At 42.8% G+C, this 19,133-nt stretch overlaps 2 protein-coding genes across 2 annotated transcripts in view; one reads left to right on the top strand and one right to left on the bottom strand.

Annotated features, from left to right (window-relative positions):
* Nucleotides 1–19,133, top strand: part of mdn1 (midasin AAA ATPase 1) — a 63,003-nt gene that overhangs the window by 36,343 nt on the left and 7,527 nt on the right. Inside the window, 38 exon segments of the mRNA XM_062437400.1 lie at nt 727–893; nt 1,087–1,207; nt 1,413–1,626; nt 1,998–2,238; nt 2,344–2,467; nt 2,769–2,930; nt 3,023–3,237; nt 3,315–3,702; nt 3,852–3,964; nt 4,973–5,642; nt 5,772–5,933; nt 6,545–6,824; nt 6,963–7,201; nt 7,544–7,639; nt 7,787–7,881; nt 8,372–8,496; nt 8,659–8,811; nt 9,640–9,749; nt 9,845–9,918; nt 10,025–10,208; nt 10,345–10,489; nt 11,368–11,514; nt 11,622–11,748; nt 12,098–12,203; nt 12,397–12,512; nt 13,022–13,429; nt 13,541–13,767; nt 13,864–13,905; nt 13,908–14,000; nt 14,877–15,067; nt 15,265–15,426; nt 16,087–16,224; nt 16,366–16,501; nt 16,592–16,764; nt 17,590–17,721; nt 17,861–18,002; nt 18,348–18,658; nt 18,744–18,902. Of these exon segments, the coding sequence (XP_062293384.1) occupies nt 727–893; nt 1,087–1,207; nt 1,413–1,626; nt 1,998–2,238; nt 2,344–2,467; nt 2,769–2,930; nt 3,023–3,237; nt 3,315–3,702; nt 3,852–3,964; nt 4,973–5,642; nt 5,772–5,933; nt 6,545–6,824; nt 6,963–7,201; nt 7,544–7,639; nt 7,787–7,881; nt 8,372–8,496; nt 8,659–8,811; nt 9,640–9,749; nt 9,845–9,918; nt 10,025–10,208; nt 10,345–10,489; nt 11,368–11,514; nt 11,622–11,748; nt 12,098–12,203; nt 12,397–12,512; nt 13,022–13,429; nt 13,541–13,767; nt 13,864–13,905; nt 13,908–14,000; nt 14,877–15,067; nt 15,265–15,426; nt 16,087–16,224; nt 16,366–16,501; nt 16,592–16,764; nt 17,590–17,721; nt 17,861–18,002; nt 18,348–18,658; nt 18,744–18,902 (6,888 nt within the window).
* Nucleotides 12,563–19,133, bottom strand: part of ube2j1 (ubiquitin-conjugating enzyme E2, J1) — a 210,083-nt gene continuing 203,512 nt past the window's right edge. The window contains exon 9 of the transcript XR_009927307.1: nt 12,563–12,572. The gene's annotated coding sequence lies outside the window, so the exon portion shown is untranslated. The remainder of the gene's footprint in view (nt 12,573–19,133) is intronic.

Below are 19,133 nucleotides of genomic sequence, written 5' to 3'. Positions count from 1 at the left end.
TGCAAATACTACTGCCAATGTTACTGCAAATACTACTGCTAGTGCTAGTGCTAATGGTACTACTAGTCCTGCTGTTGCTACTGCTACTGCTACTGCTCCTAATACTAATACTATTATAACAGCTGTTGCACTACTACTGCTAAATTCTATTATTAATACTGCTACTACCACTGCTACTACTGCTACTATTACTGCTGTTGCTACAACTATTACACCACTACTGCTAGCTTCTATTATTAATACCGCTACTACTATTGCTATAGTAGTAGTAAGGCTATTACTGCTACCGCTACTATTACTTTTACTGCTACTGGTACTACGGTTGCTACAACTGTTACTTCAACCTGCTATTCTTACTACTACTATACTTTTAATTAACTACCACTTTTGCTACGACTGCTGCTACTAAAACAGGAATACTAATATTATTAGTAACCCACTACTACTATTGCTGTCTATACTACGACCTCTCATATCTCACCTCTGCACTGAACCTACCACTCCTGCATGCATTATTTTCCTTCGAATGTAAGAATAAATAAAATAGAACAGGTTAGTCTTTAATGAATAGAGCAGAATTGCTTTAAAAAAATGTAAAAGCCACATTAACTTGAGTAATATTACTTACAAATCATGAAGAAAAAGCATATCCTCAGAGATTACACAGTGGCCTTCTTTGCTCTGTGTCTCCTCACTCACGGTACTCTTCCTGTCTTGTGTGTTTAGATCCTACAGCTACTGCAGTGGCTTGATCGTTTCTGGGATGTTTGCAGCACACTGCCGGCTGACTCTCAGGGCATCTCCGTGCTGTCTCTGCACTGGCAGTGGGTGCAGAAACACCTCATCCTCCGACTGCCCCAACTGCTGCTGGGAGATGCAGAAGTCACATTCGAGTAAATTGATTTCTCCTTTTGACATTACACAATTTATGATGATTTTACTTATTTATTGATTTACCAAATAAGATTGCAATAGGATATTTTATCTGACATATTAGTTATGCGCTTTTTTCCCCCTCAAAGTCTTCAGTTAATATGATTCTAATTAACACTAACTAACACCTGTAATCAATCTACTGTACTCCAGAGGTCATCAGGAGCTGCAGGCGGTCTCATCAGCCATCCAGACTGTTTTGTCCACCCCGGTGTCTGTGGCCACAGCTCTGAAAGGCATCCAGAAAACTCTGGGAAAAGCTCTGCCATTCAAGGTGGGGAGATACTTCATCAGCACAACTTAGCCTCAGACCTAGTCTTCACAGATCATTATTTTTGTTGATTAAGTTTAAGAGACTTTATCTGATGTTATGTGGTTGTCCAACCAAAAACAAAAAAGTACTTGACAGCTAATTTAGAGTAATGTTTGTGAAAGTTCATCTGAATTACCCTAAAATCCGTATCCATTACCTTCTGCAGTTGGACTCAGTGGCAGAGTGTGCATCTCGGCTCAGGCTCTTGAGTAAAGCCCTGGATGTGAGTGATCTGAGGTTGGATGGTACCACTGGTCCTTGGAGGCAGGAGCTAGTCCGTCTCCATGGTGCTGGGCTCGGTCTGGACATCAAAGAGAGTCTGCTAGAGGCCTGGGGACTTGTTCTCCTGGCAAACAACCAGCTGGATCCACAGAAGTCTGGTGAGCTTGTGTCACAGAAGGAACTGTCTTTCCTGTAAAATGCTATAAAACAACTTTAATACAAATTCTGGGTGGATATATTTGACAGGTTGCACCCCCTCTCTGCTCCACAACCAGCCTGGTTGCTTGATTCTCATCTGAGTCAGGAGATGGGGAGATAAAAAACCTGTGCTAATGTGGAGCAACATCTCAATCATTTATGAGCTCTTTTTCTTCAATATAATAAAATATATAGAGAGATTGTTAAACTGGTAGCTTAGCTATATGCTGCTTTGCTACTCCAGACACTAAAACGCTAAATTACTCTCATGTTCATGTGAGGGACCAATATGTGAATTATCACTAAAAGCTGTAATATATTTTCTTATCAGGAGTGATGGAGAGGTTGGTGGCAAGCGTGGAGCAACAGCAGCGCCAGATGACCTCCAGCGGTCTCCTGGAGGTCTGCACCATGTCTGAAGGGGATGAGGCAGTAGATGGAGTCCACCTATCCAGAGAGGAGCTGCAGCAGCTCAGCCGCAGGGCTCAGCTCTGGCCCCTGATGGAACAACTGGCCATACTCAACCAGCTGAGGCTCAGCACAGACCTGCTGCAGCTGGCTCTCTCTCCTGGGTAAAAACTCTCTCCTGCTTAACCAGACGAAGCCAAAACATTGATGGAGGCTGATCTTGAATTAGTTGCCGGACTGTTTAGTGAACTTTTCCTGTTGTTTTGCAGCGACCAGGAGACAGAGGACAGCTTGCGTCGGGAACTCTCCAGACATCTTCGCTTCTGCCTCCAGTCCTCACCGATGAATGTCAGTCAGCTCCAGCCACTCTGGTTCCTGCTCAGCAGTGACAGGGTTAGTAGCAAAGAATAAGGAATTCCTGCAGTACTTTCAATTGATAATATGTAATCTGCCTGTGCTATGCTGAACACTTACTGATTCCAGGTTCTGTAATGTGTGGATTTACAGCTCTTTTCTCTGCTTATATGACCGTAAACTGAACATCTTTGGGTTTGAGAGACTGTGATGGATGTCTGCATGCTCTTATACGTTGAGTTGGAGCCACATTATATTTGCACTAACAAGCAGTTGAACAGGTGTACCCTCATTGAGTAGCCACTGAGTTCATGATGATGATTGTTTTTCTGTCCTCCAGCCGGCAGAGGAGCTGCAGTTTGTGTGGTGTGAGCTGCTGTCTGAGGCTCTGGCTGCCCTGTGGACCAGCAGTGTGACATCAGATCCCAACCGCTGGCTGAAATGGGACCCAGTGAATCCTGAGACCAAGCTGACTCCAAAGCTGCACCACGGAGCAGATATGGTAGCAGGCACTAATCTATTTACTGATTATAAAACTCAACAGATTCCTGCTTATTTAATGAAATCACTGAGCAACTTTCATGTTGTTTATAGGGACCAGCCCTGCTGAGTAAAGCGGTGTGGTCGCATTGCATGCTGGGAGTGCTGAGCAGCAGTGAGACTGGAGGTCGATGGGAACCATCAGGGGCCGCTCTCCTCACCCTCTCTCATGTCACCCTGGGGGAGTGGAAGGAGAGGATCCAGCAGCTGCAGGATGTGTCTGCAGTGTTGTGGGACAACATGTCTATCCCTGCACTGGCTGAGTTCAGGTACGTTAAAATATTAAAAATGTTCTTCACAATGACTTCTTATTTTTGTTTTTGTTAATCACAACTTGTCTCCACAGGGGCACAGACTTCAGGCTGCAGGGAGCGGTCCTGCGCAGGCAGCTGCAGAGCATGGCTGACCTGCTGCCTCCCAGTCTGCAGGAGGGCTACATGGAGAGCTGCGAGAGCCTGGTGGAGGACCCCGACCCACTCATAGCAGCCCAGGAGATCCAGACAGTCTTCCGAGACTTCTTACCTCCAAATGTTCTCCCCGACGGCTTGGTGGAGGCCTGCATCACCTGCCTGCAGCAGTACATCCAAAGCAAAGTTGCAGGCAGCAACCAGCTGGCTCGATCTGGAGTGTTCTGGGTCAACATGGGCCTGCTGCAGATCAAAGTGTGGACACCACAGACCATCTTTGACCCGGCTGTGAAGAGGGCATACAAACTCAACTACGCTCAGCAGGAGGTCAGCAACTGTCTGCTTTTGGTGCTTTTCATACTATTACATGAATGAAATCCCAATGATTCAAATGACCCCTGACTTTTAATTTTAGGTGATACACGTAATACTTTCACTGATGTTTGAATTGAAATGTTTGTCTCTTGTTCTTGCAGCTGGCTCTGCTGCAGGAGGAATGGAGAGGACGCAGCCTGTCGTCTCAGCTGATGACTGGAGCAGAGCTGGAGGAGAGCAGCATCACTGATGGTTTCCAGCATCCTAGAATCAGGTCAGAATTAAATACAAGTTGCTGTAGCGGGACATTTTAACCAAGAACATTTGTCAGGGTACATTTAAACAATACTTGCAGTGTTACTCTCACAGCGGGAAGTCCGTAAGTCTATCTGTCTTTAGGCACATTCAAATTTTCTGACTAGACCAGGCTGAGGATGAATAAAACATTTTACAGTTAGTGGAATAATTATGATGAGAAAGAATTAAGGTTCAGGGTTATTGGAATCTATTCAGTGAAATTTCTGTACCAAGGCACTCTCAATTTAAATGCACAATATGTAATTTTCTAAGGTCTCTCAATCAAAACCATAACAAAAGATGGAGTTTGATGACATCATGAAGTAGCGTGGAATCGTGGGAGTTGTTGCCTTCATTGTTAAACAACCCACTTTTCCCAGACAGGATTCCTTCAGTGTTGATTGTTCAGTAGGTCTTTAAATTATCCAAATTATCGTCCATTATATGTCTCCTCTGGATCAGGTCATTAAAAAGATTGACATTGATAGGCGACCTAAGGAAACAGACCAGTACCTTGATTATAATGACAGATTTCTCTAGGTTTGAACACATTTGGGATCATTTAAATACACGTATCAACATGAGGTTGTAACAGAGGTCTAGTAATTTTTTTTCATTTTAATGAAGAAAAGTTTCATTTTGGGCCGTTTAAAACACAAAAATATATCATTAAAGTATGCAATACTGTATAAGAGCAAATGTGAAAATTAAAATGTAAAATATACAGTACATAAAAAATGTCATTCACATAAAGTGTGGACCACAAATAAGAAAATGCATATAGTACACTTGTATTACACTATACACATTAATATGAGGCTTCAGTGTTATATTTGCATAATATTCACATTGGGAAGGTATCACTTTATGGCCACTATGAAGAGGAAAAATGATTACCCGCCCAACTCTTTCAATGTACAAATGATATGTAAGTTATGATTAAAGAAAAGAAAGTTAAAACTTTTCCTTTAATCTCTGGTTGTAGGTACCTGTGGATCCGTATGCAGCAGGTGAAGGAGCAGATAGCTGAGCTCTCCAGGAAGCAGGCCTGTCGTCCCCATGAACCTCAGTATGGCAGACTCTTCCAGGACCTCCAGCACTACCTCTGCAGCATCGGCCAGGCATCAGCAGTGGAAGACCTGCTGTCCCACCTACTGAAAGCCCTGCAGGGCTCCTCCCCCAAATCCAGGTCAGCGGTGCAGGGTCTGCTGAAGGAGGAGTCCGTGTGGCAGAACTCCCAGCAGCGCTTCTGCCAGAGGCTGCTGGAAGACTACCCCCTGTACCCAGATGTGGTTGGACCGTTGCGGACCGGCATCCTCCAGCTGAAGCACGGCATGAGGCTGGTGGCCTCCCAGGTGGCCGCCTCACTCACGCCTGTGCCAGGTCTTCCCAAGCTGGTGTCCTGCCTGCTCGCCTTCCCCTCCCTGTCCCCCAGCCTGCCGTCACACCTGGCCCAGGCAGACTTCCTCTGCTCCAAGACTTGTATGGACATTCTGCGCAGCCTCATGAAGCTGCTGCCACAGCAGGACCCCGATCATGTGGTTCCCCAATCCTCCACGCTGCTCCTTAACGCTCTGCTGTATGTGCAGTGTCACACCATGTCCACAGGAGAGTTCAGCAACGAGGCTCAGAACCTCTTCAGACACATCTGTCAGGTCAGAGTCTCCGATTTCTGGATTAAACATCTGATATGTTGCTGATTTATCGCTGAGGCATGATTTTTGTTGACTTTTCCAATTGCACATTTGTTGTCACTATGTTGACTGTATGATGATGCTCTTCAGGCTCTGGTGAACGAGTGGGACGAGCAGGAGAGAAAGCAGAGGGAGCGAGAGCAGATGGAGGCCAGTCTGTACCGCAACCGCAGCCGGCTGCACGGCTCAGGACTGACTGAGGACGAGCAGGAGGAGAGAGACTTCAGACGCCAGTTCCCTCAGTTTGATAAGGTATTGTTGATGTTGTTATCGTAATGAGTCCATGTGCCTCGTCTGTGCCAATGATTTGGTGAAACTGCAACAGATTGGCCTGCTTGCAGTGCCATAATTAAAATCAAGAAGTATTATTTTTCAGACACAAACTGTTTGATTTTGATGAAAGATGGATGGGAAATGCATTTAAGTTGTATACATTTGATGCTGAGGGACATTCTGAGCTCTTGTTTTACTTAACTGAGTTTTATTTGCCAACAAAGCCAATTCTATTTAAAAATTGAAAATAAAACACATTCTTAAAGGTTTTCAAGACTCCTAGTGACTCCTACAGGCTTGTTTATTACAAACCACATTACTTAAAGTCCCCCTCCACTCAAAAATATGTTTCTCTTCTTATTCCTACAGTTATATGCTTGAGCTTTACTGTACATAATAATGTATGTTTTCACATTTATCCACTGAAGGTGGACATTTTGGTAGTTGTTTAGATTTGATTCAGAGTAAGATTTCTTGTCCCTCTTGAGGATGTGCCTTCAGTAGGGCAAAAAATCTGCCGTCCAGACAAAAAGCATTGAAAGGTTTGTATAGATGCTCATCAGCTCACTATGTGTCCACACTTCATCCAGGACTTTGAAGACATCACGTCTCAGCCGAGCCTGGAGGGTCCAGCAGACGCAGGGCTGCAGGAGGAGGAAGCTCAGGAGGAGTCCAATGAAAGCGGCTTCCTGTCACCTGCTGCCATAAACACGTTGGTACAGATTCATCAGAGCCTGTGTCTGGGATACGCCCAATCACTGTGGTACCAGAGCACAGCACCAGCCAATCACAGCAAAGAGCACATCAAAGCCCTGGTCTCCTCCTACCAGATCGCTGCCCCCGTGATGTCACGCTTCTATCATCTGATTGGTTAGTGTTCTCGATTGCCTTCAATCATCTATTTTAGAACTAATATGTTCTAGCAGGAAAGCAGAAATGTACTCCTGTGAATGTATTACTGATGTAAAATGAAACATGCATTCTTACTTCCTGTGTTTCCCCTTTCAGACGTAGAACTTGACCAGCAGCTTACAGGCAGTGAACTGCTGCTCTCTGCCCTCCTCCAGAACACAGTTCAAGGTTCAGGAGGTCCTGATGGCCTGGCCGTCACCTCAGAAGGAGCTTATGACTTCTACCAGCAGCCCAACATGAGCGAGGCCCGTCTCTGTCTTCCTGTCCTAGAGCAGCTGAGCGTGGCTGTGAAGCAGAGACTAGAGGACTGGCCAGAGCACCCAGCTCTCATACAGGTCAGTGACACTTTTATCAAGGCCCAGAGTGAGGGAGCAAGAAAGGAGGGCTTAAAAACTTTTTATACACTTGAGTTGAGTTCAGTGAATGGATGGATTTGTTTGCAGTTTAATATAATTATACAAGACGGGCCCATGTGATACTAATTGAAAAGCTGTATTAGTATCCATGTCAGCCAGACTGCCTATTTTTTGGCATCTTTAATGGCAAAATGAATTTGCTTAACTTCAATGTGTTCGAGATTATTGATGCCAAACTCAAAATGTACGTAACATAAGAGTGTCCATATAGGAATGTGTACAATTCTCCTGCTCTAAATACATGTGTGTGCTGTGTTCCAGCTGACAGTGGTGGTGGAGAGGATCATGGCTTTCACTCTGGCCAGCCCACTTGCCAAGTTCCTCAACGGTCTGGAAATACTACTCAGTAAAGCACAGGTGAGATCTGTTGTTTAATGCTTTCTGTGTCATGCATGTTTACAGGAGTGTATTTCAGAAAATAAATTAGGTGACACCACTAATCCGATAAAAATACCTCAAATTTAAAGATGTACCATCACCTCTTTCCTCTGCTGTTCTTGTCAGGACTGGGAGAATAACGCCAGCCGCTCAGTGTCTCTGCGGAAGGAACTGGAACCAGTCACCCAGCTCATTATCCAGTGGCGCAAACTGGAGCTCAAGTAAGACACAATGGGGCTGGAACCCTGTCAGTAACACATATAGCTTACCTTTTTACATACTTATTGTAAAGTTATCATTCTTAACATTTTGATTGTTATGGCCTACATTTCTTCAGTAACAGCTATTCAGTGTATTTACATTCTGTAATTACCTTTGTGTGTAGTAGATGGTATTGTTGATGTTGCTGATGGAGTTTCCCATGCAGGATTTAAGAATGTTAAAATGTGCCTGCACATGCACAAGTGATTCACAGGAAACAATATATGCATGTTCTTTAAAGTAACTGTTCATAATTTCAGAAATATGCTGACATTAGTTTTACAACAATAGACCAAAGCACAAATTAAACAAAACATTCTGCTCATGTGTGCTCTCTGATTTTGAAATCAAAGCCATGTCCAATGTATAAGCTGTTTCATCTTCCTGTATGTATAATGTACATGCAGAAATGCTCTGATTGTGTGCCGTTATCTCACTCTTGTATGGTAGCTGTTGGTCAAGCAGTCTGGACAACGCATTGAAGCGACACACTGAGAAATCAACAAAACACTGGTTCTCTATCTACCAGCTGGTAGAGAGATATCTCCAGGAACAGACAACGGATGCCAGCACAGGTACACACACTGACTCACTGAGTTCACGTTGACATTGATGAAGTGTTTTTTTTTCACTTGACTAAAATCTCTGTGTATTTATAGTGGGAGTTTAAAGATATAACAACACAAAAAATTAACTCACCATTCCAAACTCAAAGACGTTTGTTGTCATGGTTACAGATGAGGAGGTGGAGCGGCTCTCCCTGTCCTCAGTGACTTCCACCCTCCAAGCCTTCATTGAGGGCTCCACCCTGGGCGAGTTCCACACCCGCCTTGCCATGCTACTCAGCTTCCACTGCCACCTCCTGCTGGTCTCTAACCAGCCTGGACAAGGTAAAAAATCACCACCGTCTCCTATAGATGGCTCTCATATCGCATATACCATGAGAGAGTTCTTCCTACTCTCCATTCATTACATGACAAAAATCCCAAATCCCCATTATCCTTATTATCCTCATTAAACCAACCTTTAACTTATATATCACCGACATTACAAGCAACCAGTAAAAAGATGCATCAGCGAGGGCCAGTTATGAATTTCTTAATGGACACAGGTGCAAAATATTGTTTTGATTTGATGATTCATTAAAAAGTTGGATTTGTTGAAACAGATGTTTCTGTTAATTAAAATATGTGTGCTTAGTGTGGCTTCTAGAGTGAAAATGTAAAAAACAACAACTGCAGAATAAAGAAAGGCTGCAGTAGTCTAACCTTGGTGGTATTAGTGTTAATTATAGCTAGTGAGGAAAGCTTAAACTTTAATTTGAAATATAGGACATTGTAAATAAAGACTTCCACCAATTGACAAATCACTGTGTCATTTCATCATCAACTGTGCAGTAGCAGATGGACAGACTGCGATTTGTCATCTAATTAAATCTTGACAGGTCAAGTGGATATTGGCGAGTTCATTGATCCCATGACCAGACGGGGTCAGCTCCGATGTCCACATGTCATGCATTAAACTGTTTCAGACATCACTGATTGGATTTCGACTAAACGCAACAGCACGATGAAATTACTGTGTCATTACTGAAGTCTGTCGTTTCAGAATAGATTTGATCTGTGACCTATAGCTGCAGGTCAAGGTCCAGCTCATGTTGCTTTGTGACTGCAACATGGATGCAGGACTCACGTGTTAACCGTTGTTTTATTGTACAGAATCACTGTCCAGTCTTCTGTGGAACCTGCACAAATACTACAGTCAGTTCTCAGACTGCATCCACACCAAAATCAGCCAGCTCAGACAGCCCATCGAGAAGGAGCTCAAGGTATATTTTTAGTTCTGCTTTTAATAGCAGAAATGCACTTTGAAACCTTGTGACATTCATAGGTTCCACTGTAATGTGACATTTTTGGCCCACAGGACTTTGTCAAGATCTCAAAGTGGAACGATGTGAGTTTCTGGTCCATCAAACAGTCAGTGGACAAGACACATCGGTAAGATATCACCATGAATGTGCCTCGTGTCGTACATTTACCCTTCAACACTCAAGAGCTCCCCTACAGGATGGATGACTCTTATCTGCTTATATTTTTTCCTCAGGACTCTCTTCAAGTTTGTCAGGAAGTTTCAGGCGGCTTTGAGTGGTCCGAGTGTTCCTGCTCTGGTGGAACAGGGAAGCAGCGCCGGCCTGGACAGTGTGGACACCAACCCAGAGGAAACACCCATCCATCGGGTCCACCGTGCACTGAAGAGCACCCTGCCTGGAAAGGGCAGAGATCTGCAGGTACAAGTCTCAAATTGTCATATGTTATCTCAAATGTGTCATCTGTTTTCCTTTTTTCACCACGTTTAATTAGTTATTGTCATGTGCTTTATCATAATGAATAGTAAGTAGTACTAAACTAATCTGGCTATTTCAGAATGAGGACCCAGAGGAAGGAGTTGAGGGTGCATCTCTTCAGGGACGTCTGCCTGTTCTGACCAGGAAGATGAAGAAAATGTGCGTCCAGCTGCTGAAGAAAAACCCAGCGCCTGAGCTGGCTGAAGACCTGGACTGCTTCACTGGTAAGAAAGCCTCTTACACTCAATAAATATCAGTGTGAGAAGCAGATTGACAATATATTTACTGAGCACATTCATCCTGCTGAAGACATAAACACTTTTTATTTGAATGACCTCATGTCCTTATGATAATTTATGTTTTAACACTACTGGTCAGTCTGTCCACCACTGTAAAAGACAAAAAATATCCACACACTGTAGCTCCCATAGCAGATGTAGTTTAATGGGGGTATGAAGAATGACTGCCATTCTTCAGACTATAACAAAATGTATAGTCACCATCCTAAATAAATCAAGGCTCACGTCACATGACAGTCACATGTCAGTCCCATTCCATATTTGCAGGTGTAAATGTAAGTGTACCACCACAGTCTGTCTACCACTACAGTCCAGACTGAAATATCACTACAACTGTCTACTGCTCAGTAGTGCTGGGTTATGGGAGCTGTTTCTGATATTTGTCCATATATAAATTACGATAGACTAAATGCTAGAATCATCTCTCAGTATAACCCACTGCTGTTCAACAGCACCACAAACTGCAGTCTCCAGAATGACCATAAAAAACATAGTAGTAATAATTATAATAATGATGATGATAATATCTCTCTATTTTTTTTAAACTACACAGTACTATATTACACCACTTGAGATTATTTCAGGGCTGTTGTATTATACTGCATTACTTTTATCTAGGTGGAGTTTATAAAATGGCAAGTATTTACTTGTGATTATCATGAACACATTTCACCTTTAGGCTTGTTATTTTAAGCACACCAATTTTAAATAGATTAAATAAGTCACCTAATGAAAGATAGGGTGCTGATCACTGTACTGTACCACACTGTACTGCTGTGAAACTAGTAATGATCTCTTTTCAGGTGAGGTCATCAGCAACCTGCGGGACCTGCAGAGCCTCAACGTCGACATGTCAGCAGATAAAGAGAAGCAGAAATCTGAAGTCAAACACATCCTGCAGCAGAAGCAGAGAGCTTTGTCTGACCTGTTCAAGATGCTCACAGAAATAGGTGATTTTCCTGCTCTGATTCACAGGTGTCATGTTGTATTTTTGTCACAGAGACAAAAAAAAAAACGGTCAACAAACCTGTCTCATTGTTTCTGTTGTCCCATAAAGGTCTGTCATACCGTAAAGGCCTGACATGGAACAGGATAGCTGAGCCTGAGAAGACTCTCTGTATGCAGCCGCTGGAGATGAACACAGCTCTGTCTGCTGTCAGGAACCAGGAGCAGGCTGAGAAGATGTAAAGAACCCGTCCATCGACATTGCATTTATGTAGTATTTTTTTTTGATTAAATACTGCTAGTGAAGTTACTTTTGGTTGTTTCTTATAAGAAAAATCTCTTAACACTCCAGCTTTAATAAGACACTGTACATTTTTACAGAAGAAATAACAAGTTTCACAAGTTTTTAGCATTATTCCTGAATTGCTAGAAATTGAAGTTAACTGTACAGCCATACAAGATATTCCTGTTCAATTTGTCAGTACATCCTTACCCTGACCAGTTAGTTAGTGTTCATTTTACTAAAAAGTCAGTATGTCCTAAGTACATAGTTGACAATTCTTTTTCTTTGCATTCTGGATGTTGTAGGTTGTTTACAGAGTTGTTGACAGCATGGGATGGATGTCAGAAGTACTTCTACTGTTCATGGGCCAGAAGAACAGCCATGCAGACCGCTCTCCAAAATCCTGCCAAGGTGAGAAAAGAAATATGGATTCTGTGGTGGTCCACAAGATAATTCCTCCTACTCTGACAGCTTGCTATCTGAAAGTTAGAATGAATCAAGACTAAAGATTATGACTGAGTGTTTCGGCCCTGTAGTCTGAAGTGTTTGTGTGTGTGTGTGTGTGTGTGTGTGTGTGTGTGTGTGTGTGTGTGTGTGTTTGTAGGAGCTGGGTCTGGGGAACATAGAGCGCTGCAGAGGTTTCTCCTCTCACCTGTTCAAGCTGCTCCTCAGACAGAGGCACCGACTGGCCAAGCTCACCGAGCAGTGGGTCCATCTCAGGTCAGTCTGCTGCCACGTGACCAGGTTTCCAACACAAAGCATGGAATGTTATCACAGTCACTGAGATATCAGAGGAGAGAAGATCTGCAGAAAGACCCTGAGTCAGCTGTTTACAACAACTACTGACATGTAGAAGCCACAGTGCTGAAATATGACAGTAAAAATCATGAAATCAGTGTCATATTTAAACTTCAAATGCATTCAGATTAAAATATTATGCTTTCTGGTCAAATGAGGGTGTTGCAAGTCTTGACCACATTTCTCTTAAATAACTTGTGTGCCATTAAAGAACAAATCTGTTCAAAGAGGTTTTTTTCCCCTTTTTGTAATAATTTGTTGGTATTTTATATGTTTATTTGACAGTAGACTAGATTGTGGACTGACACGGGTGCTTTAACCTTCGTCCTCACATTGAAGAACAGTCTCCCTCAACCATACGTCTCACCATATAACACCAACAGTAGTAACACCATCTTTTGTCTTTCCTTGTGTCCTCACCACACACACAGGAAGCTAACAAGCAGCGTCCAAGATGTCAAGACACACCTTCAAAGCCAGAGCGATGATGCAGTTTGCATGCTCCCGCCTCAGGCCTCTCTCCAGGATTGGGTGAGCAAAGGTCAGTCTCTGTCTGCTCAGTGCAGCACCCTCCTGCAGCAGTTGTCCTGGATGCTGCAGTGCTGCCCCGAAGACCCCCAGCAAGAGGAGGAGACAAGCAGCTGCAGGCAGCACACCCTGAGGTGCCCGTCTCCACTGGCGGCCCAGCGGCAGCCTCCTGGCTGTCTGATGAGGAAGGGAGATGGTGCTTGGTGCCAGCTGAACCAGCGTGTGACCGCAATGTTGAAGCAGACCCAGAGCCTGAAGGCAGAGCTGGACAATGTAGCACAGCAGACGTCAGAGAGAGTGCTGCACACATGGTAACACACAGTCACTGAGTTTATCTGGTCTAAAAGTCATATTAACAAAAGACAAAACTAGTCATTTTATCAACATGTTATTATTATTAACATTATTATTATTTTCCACAGGAACTATTTTGTCATATGCTGTTCAGCCTTCGACCAGCTGGCGGCTGTGGCGGCTCAGATGCCCAGCATAGAGCAACTCTTCACCCCAGCCGAGTGTGTCAGCAGCTCAGACAGCCAGCCAGCCATCACACAGAGCCTGCAGTATGTCAGAGGACAGGTGGAGGAAAACATCACAGAGTTCACCACCTGGAAGACACAGCTGCTCTCTCTGGGACACCAACACTCAGGTGAGTGCACTGAGCAGTCACATTAATACAATCATTCCTGTAAAATGTTACTGACAGATATACACTCAGACAAACTAATGCTGCTGTTACTTCCAGATGAGCAGCCTGCCTTCTGTTCTGAGTTCTCTGCTGAGCTGGAGACCACATCAACACAGTGCTGTGTGCTGTCCAGACGCTTGTGAAGAGAAGTGAGAGAGAGCAGCAGCAAGAGAAGAGTGGAGACGTTAAGAAAGGTGAGAATGTCATGATGCAGTGGAGGGCAGCCGTCTGTGTCAAGAAGCATGTTTGACTCAGTGTGACTCTGTAACCTGTCTTCACTGAGCCTCACACTGATGATCCTGGATTAATGGCACTGGTTATCAGCTGGCTCAGTTAACTCTTAACTGTTTATCAGTCCAGACATGAATATGTTTATGTGCAATAAGCAGATTTGCTCATTACGTTAAGTAATATCATCAGAACTAAAAAAATATGAGACAAGATGAAACACAGATACACAGAGAATTTCTATAGTTGCAACAAAATGTATTAGCTATGGTGACATATACATATATAAATGTATATTTCTGTCACAATAAAAGACATTGTAGTAACAACTTAAAATCCAATTCCAAAGTTTATGAATACATTTGGACATGATTACACAGCACTTTTTTAAATACTGTTGTGATTTCAGTATGTGAAGTAGTGCATGGAGGGCATAAAATTAATGGATTTTTCATTGATAATATTCGCGATATTGATATTGTAGTGATTTTCTTTTTGTCACATCATGACAAACTATTCAGAAACTATTTGAACATTTTAAAAGATCCTCTGCAGACAGACTTTAAGACATACTTTGCTTTGAATACATTTCTGATATGGTTCAGTTAACTAGTTAAAAATCCTTTTTGCATACTGAAAAATCCAGAATCTATGGACATGTAAATATATGTCATGGTCTGTAGCTGTTAGAGTCTCAGAGGGCATCCAAAAAATATTAATAACACCTTTTTATCAAGTACGTAATTAATTCAGTACTAGAATGTTCTGTTTTATGGATTTTTGTCCATTGAGGGCGGTTAAATGTCAGTGGCTCCCTACATTGTTGTTACTTTCTGTTTCAGAGAGTGGTGAAGAGGAGGATGAAGAGCCAGTGGAAGACCTGCTGAAGCCCGGTCACCTGACTCGTCTGCTGGAGGAGGAGCTGACGGCTGAGGTGGAGGCTCTGTGTGTAGGAGATGTGAGCGTCGGCCTGGAGAAGCTGCTGAGCCTCCTGAGGACACACAGAGACTCCTGTCAGCCACCACAGCTGCAGGTAAACACAACAGCTGCAAATATTTATTGTCCAGCTGACATGTTTCTCCAAGATGTACATGTGTGAGAACCAACACTTTTTTTCAGTTTGTGGGGAGTTGATTATTTCAGAATTCGAGCTGTTCATGAGTTACATTGTTTTTATATTCTCTTTTTATATTCTCTTGTGTGTATGTGTGTGTGTGTGTGTGTGTGCAGGAGGTGAACAAGGCATGCAGGATGCTGGTGCGTCTGGAGCCTCTGTTGGGGATTTTCTCTGAGCTGGTGCGTTACTACCTGGCTGTGTCACTGGGAGTCCACAGGAGCACTGGAAAGCTGCTGTCTGTACTGGCAAGCATCTTCACTGAGCTCGCTCAGAAGGTACGCAAACAACAAGTCTGACTCAGCCTCACTTTCATAGATATTTATTAGAGATCTGGGCATATTTAAAAGGATAAGTATTGATTAAAATAAAGCTGGTTGGCAAAATATACAGATTCACTTAACTCCAATTCTAACTCTTACTTTCCTAACTCATTGGTAAAGAGTAGCAGCCAAGAGCTTATTCTGATGGCAAATATTAAACATTGTCTAGCTGTAGATGTCTGTAATAACCCAAAGATCAGCTGTGAGGAAAGAACTTCCACTACTTTTTAATTGCACAAACAGGGTATTGTTATATTTCCAATAACTCCATCAAAGTGATACATCTTCTGCTAGCTGATCACATCAACTCAGATTCAGGAGCCTCATTCTCCAACTTTCATTCATATCAGATCAGTCATTTAAACTGATCAGTTTGATAGTTTTGAGCTAGAAAGTTCAATATTTGGAGCTCATAATAAATGTGCCAAAGTCAGAATGCTACAGCTGATATTTTACTGTGACAGGTATATAGTAAGTTAATATTTCATATATTACGCTGCTATGTAAAAATAAGTATCCAGGACTTGGATTAGGATAGGGGTCAGAAAAACTTGATGGGGAGAGTATTACTAACTATAAATGAGTGTGTCCTTATTGTTCTGTTCTTCTCGTCAGGGTTTCTGCCTGCCTCAGGAGCTGATGGCCGGTGGAGATGGTGAAGGAGCCACAGAGTTCCACGACTACGAGGGTGGTGGTATAGGAGAGGGAGAGGGAAATAAAGACGTCAGCGACAAGATCGAGAATGAAGATCAGGTGATGAAATACTTACGGTTTGATTACTAACCTGAGCCTGCACGTTTGTTCTCGGCAGGAAATATAGAATTCTAAACATAGGTTGCAGATTAACTTGTTTTTGACTGATGATACAAATGTATCCCTGTCCTCATGTTGTAGGTGGAGGACACCTTCCAGGAGGGCCAGGAAAAAGAAGAACAGCAGGATAAAGGGAACATCAAGGAAGAAGACAACGCTATCGAGATGTCAGAGGACTTTGATGGCCAGATGCATGATGGGGATGAGAAGGAAGGAGGTAGGTTGAATGGAGAGGTGGAGGTATCCTGTAGGCCTGTACATTGAAATAATGTCACTTTTACTAAGAACATCTGTCTGTCATTTGCAGGTGAAGATGAGGATTCTGACAAAGAGGAAGAGCAGGAGCTGGACAAAAAGATGGGCGACCTTGGTGAAGGACAGACAGACACTCTGGATGAGAGGATGTGGGGGGATGATGAGGATGATGAGGAGGGGGAAGGAAGTGAGGAGGAGGAAGAGTCTGGCCAGGGCATGGACCAGGTAAAATAGAAATCCTAAAAGACAAATAAAGTCCAGTTAAAGTTGTTATAACGTCCTAAGAGAACAGTACAGTGTATTATCTAACCACACTCTGCATAAATCATACTGAAAATATGATCAGCTCACTCAAGAAGTAAACATTTGAAAAGCATACAAATGTTGTATAGTGTAACAACACTGTATGTAAATGTGACCATAAAATGTTTCTAGAGACATTTATGATGCCCACAGAATGTATCATAATCGCTTTGGTGACCATCATTTAGCACAATTATCAGGTCAGAATTTCAATACCTGCTAAACTAATACCCATTCTCACCAGTCTCAAGTGTAGTTTGTGTTTAGTGCAGATTAGCATATACTAACTAACTAACACACTAAACTAAATAGTGTTAGTTTAGTATTACAGGATAAGGCTGGTGTATTGATTCCCAGTGAAGATATAAATCTTTAAGAATGACATCACATAATCACATACTATTTAAGCATAGACAGATACACAAATAGTTCACAGGCACATGTAATACATACTGTCTTCCCATTAAGAAAATTATAAAAAAATAAAAATTAAAAATTATAAGTGGGATTGCAATTACATAAGCACAGCATTTTAAAATCTTTAAGTGAAATTAGAGACTGTAAAACATGCTCAGTAATTTGATAAAACAGCTGGTCACTGTAATCTTTCATCTCTGTGCACATGGGATTTGATCATATTATGAGAAATGTAAAATATCACCAGACTAATGTTTATTATTTAGATCAAAGCACTGCTTCCATCTTGTTTTCACTGTATCTTAACTTGTGACACTGTTGTTTGTTTAGGGTGAATCTGAGCTGGTTGCTAAAGACGACAACCTGGATGCTGCAGACCCCAACAAAGACAAGAAAAGCCAGGACAAAGATGAACAGATAGATGCAGACGAAAAAGAGAAAATCAACGAACAGGGTGATGAGGTAATTGGGAGAGAAGAAATTGCAGGAGTCGTTAGCCATCTTCATTGTCATCTCCTTCTTTTCACGTTTGTTCAAACATCAGTTAACTTTTGACAGATCACTTATTTGTTGTGTCTGACCTGTGCTTTCTGTCTCTCAGAGGGAGTTTGATGAGAATGAAGTGGACCCTTACCACGGTCAGCAGGACAAGAGGCCTGAGCCTGAGGCCATGGATCTGCCTGAAGATCTCAACCTGGACAAGGAAGAAGAGGCTGGAGACGATGGAGAGGGCGAGGGCCAAGGTGAGACCTGCTGATTAGCACACGGGCAAAGCCTGCTTCTGGAATATACAGCATAAAGTGCATATGGCCATAGGTGTTTACAATATACAGATGTTCTGATTTCTTTTTTCATTTGACATAGATTTGACATTGAAGGACTAACAGATAAAAAAAACACTGTAGATAAAAACAGAGTAGCAGCTGTTTACAGCAGTTACATACACAAAGTTTAATACTAAAGTTTAATGATGCCTCTTGGTTTCTGTTTAACGTTAGCTGTTGCCAAACCCAGTTTTTGTTTTGACATTTAAATCTGGATATAATTTCATCTCAGTGGAGTCTTATGTCACATTTTTGATTCTTCAGAGGAGAATCCATTCGACATCGATGAGAAGACCATGGCCCTAGATGAGAAGGAGGATGGACAGAAAGAAGAAGAGGAGGGGGAGGGAGCAGAGGAGATGGAGGAGGAACCGTCTGACCAAGCAGCAGAGGAGAACGGTCAGGAGCCCAAGACTGAGGAGGAGGAGGAGGGAGGAGGAGGAGAGAAAGCAGAGGGAGATGAGGAGTCTGCTGAGAAAAATGAAGTAGAGGAGAGGAGAAAGGAGGAGAAAGGAGATCAGGCAGGAAAAGATGAAGATCTGAGTGTACCAAATGACAAAGGAGAAAAACCAAAGGTGTGTATATAAACCAGCTTCACTGTAGGATCTACACACAGTTCTTTTGTGTGTTTGACTCTCGTGACTTCTCTCACTCTCGCAGGATGAGGAGGGTGAAGGTGCGGATGAAGATGAGGAGCAGCCAGAGTCCGCTGAGAGGAAGGAGCACGACACAGACGGTCAAACTGGAGAGCAGAATGTTCAGAGTGATACAGCTGTGGAGCTGGCAGGAGAGGCTTCAGAAAGAGACCAAGCTAAAGAGGTGCGCTTCACTTTCACTCACTTCACCTGCCTCAAGTGTGGTAGACCAGATGAGACAAATCACAGGACTCAGGAAGCTTATAGGACATTATTCAATATCTGCTACAATTTACAACATGAGTATCAGGCATGGGTTTGAGCCTTATTTATCAAGTGTGTCTCAAACAAGAAAATCACTCCTGACTAGAGTGATTGTGGTTCATTTGTTGGTCTTTTTAGGAGACTTAGTAAC

The sequence above is a fragment of the Scomber scombrus genome, chromosome 17, assembly GCF_963691925.1.
Source record: "Scomber scombrus chromosome 17, fScoSco1.1, whole genome shotgun sequence".
Lineage (NCBI taxonomy): Eukaryota > Metazoa > Chordata > Actinopteri > Scombriformes > Scombridae > Scomber > Scomber scombrus.
Note: the sequence above shows the minus strand (reverse complement) of the source record. Positions and strands in the feature narration are given on the sequence as shown.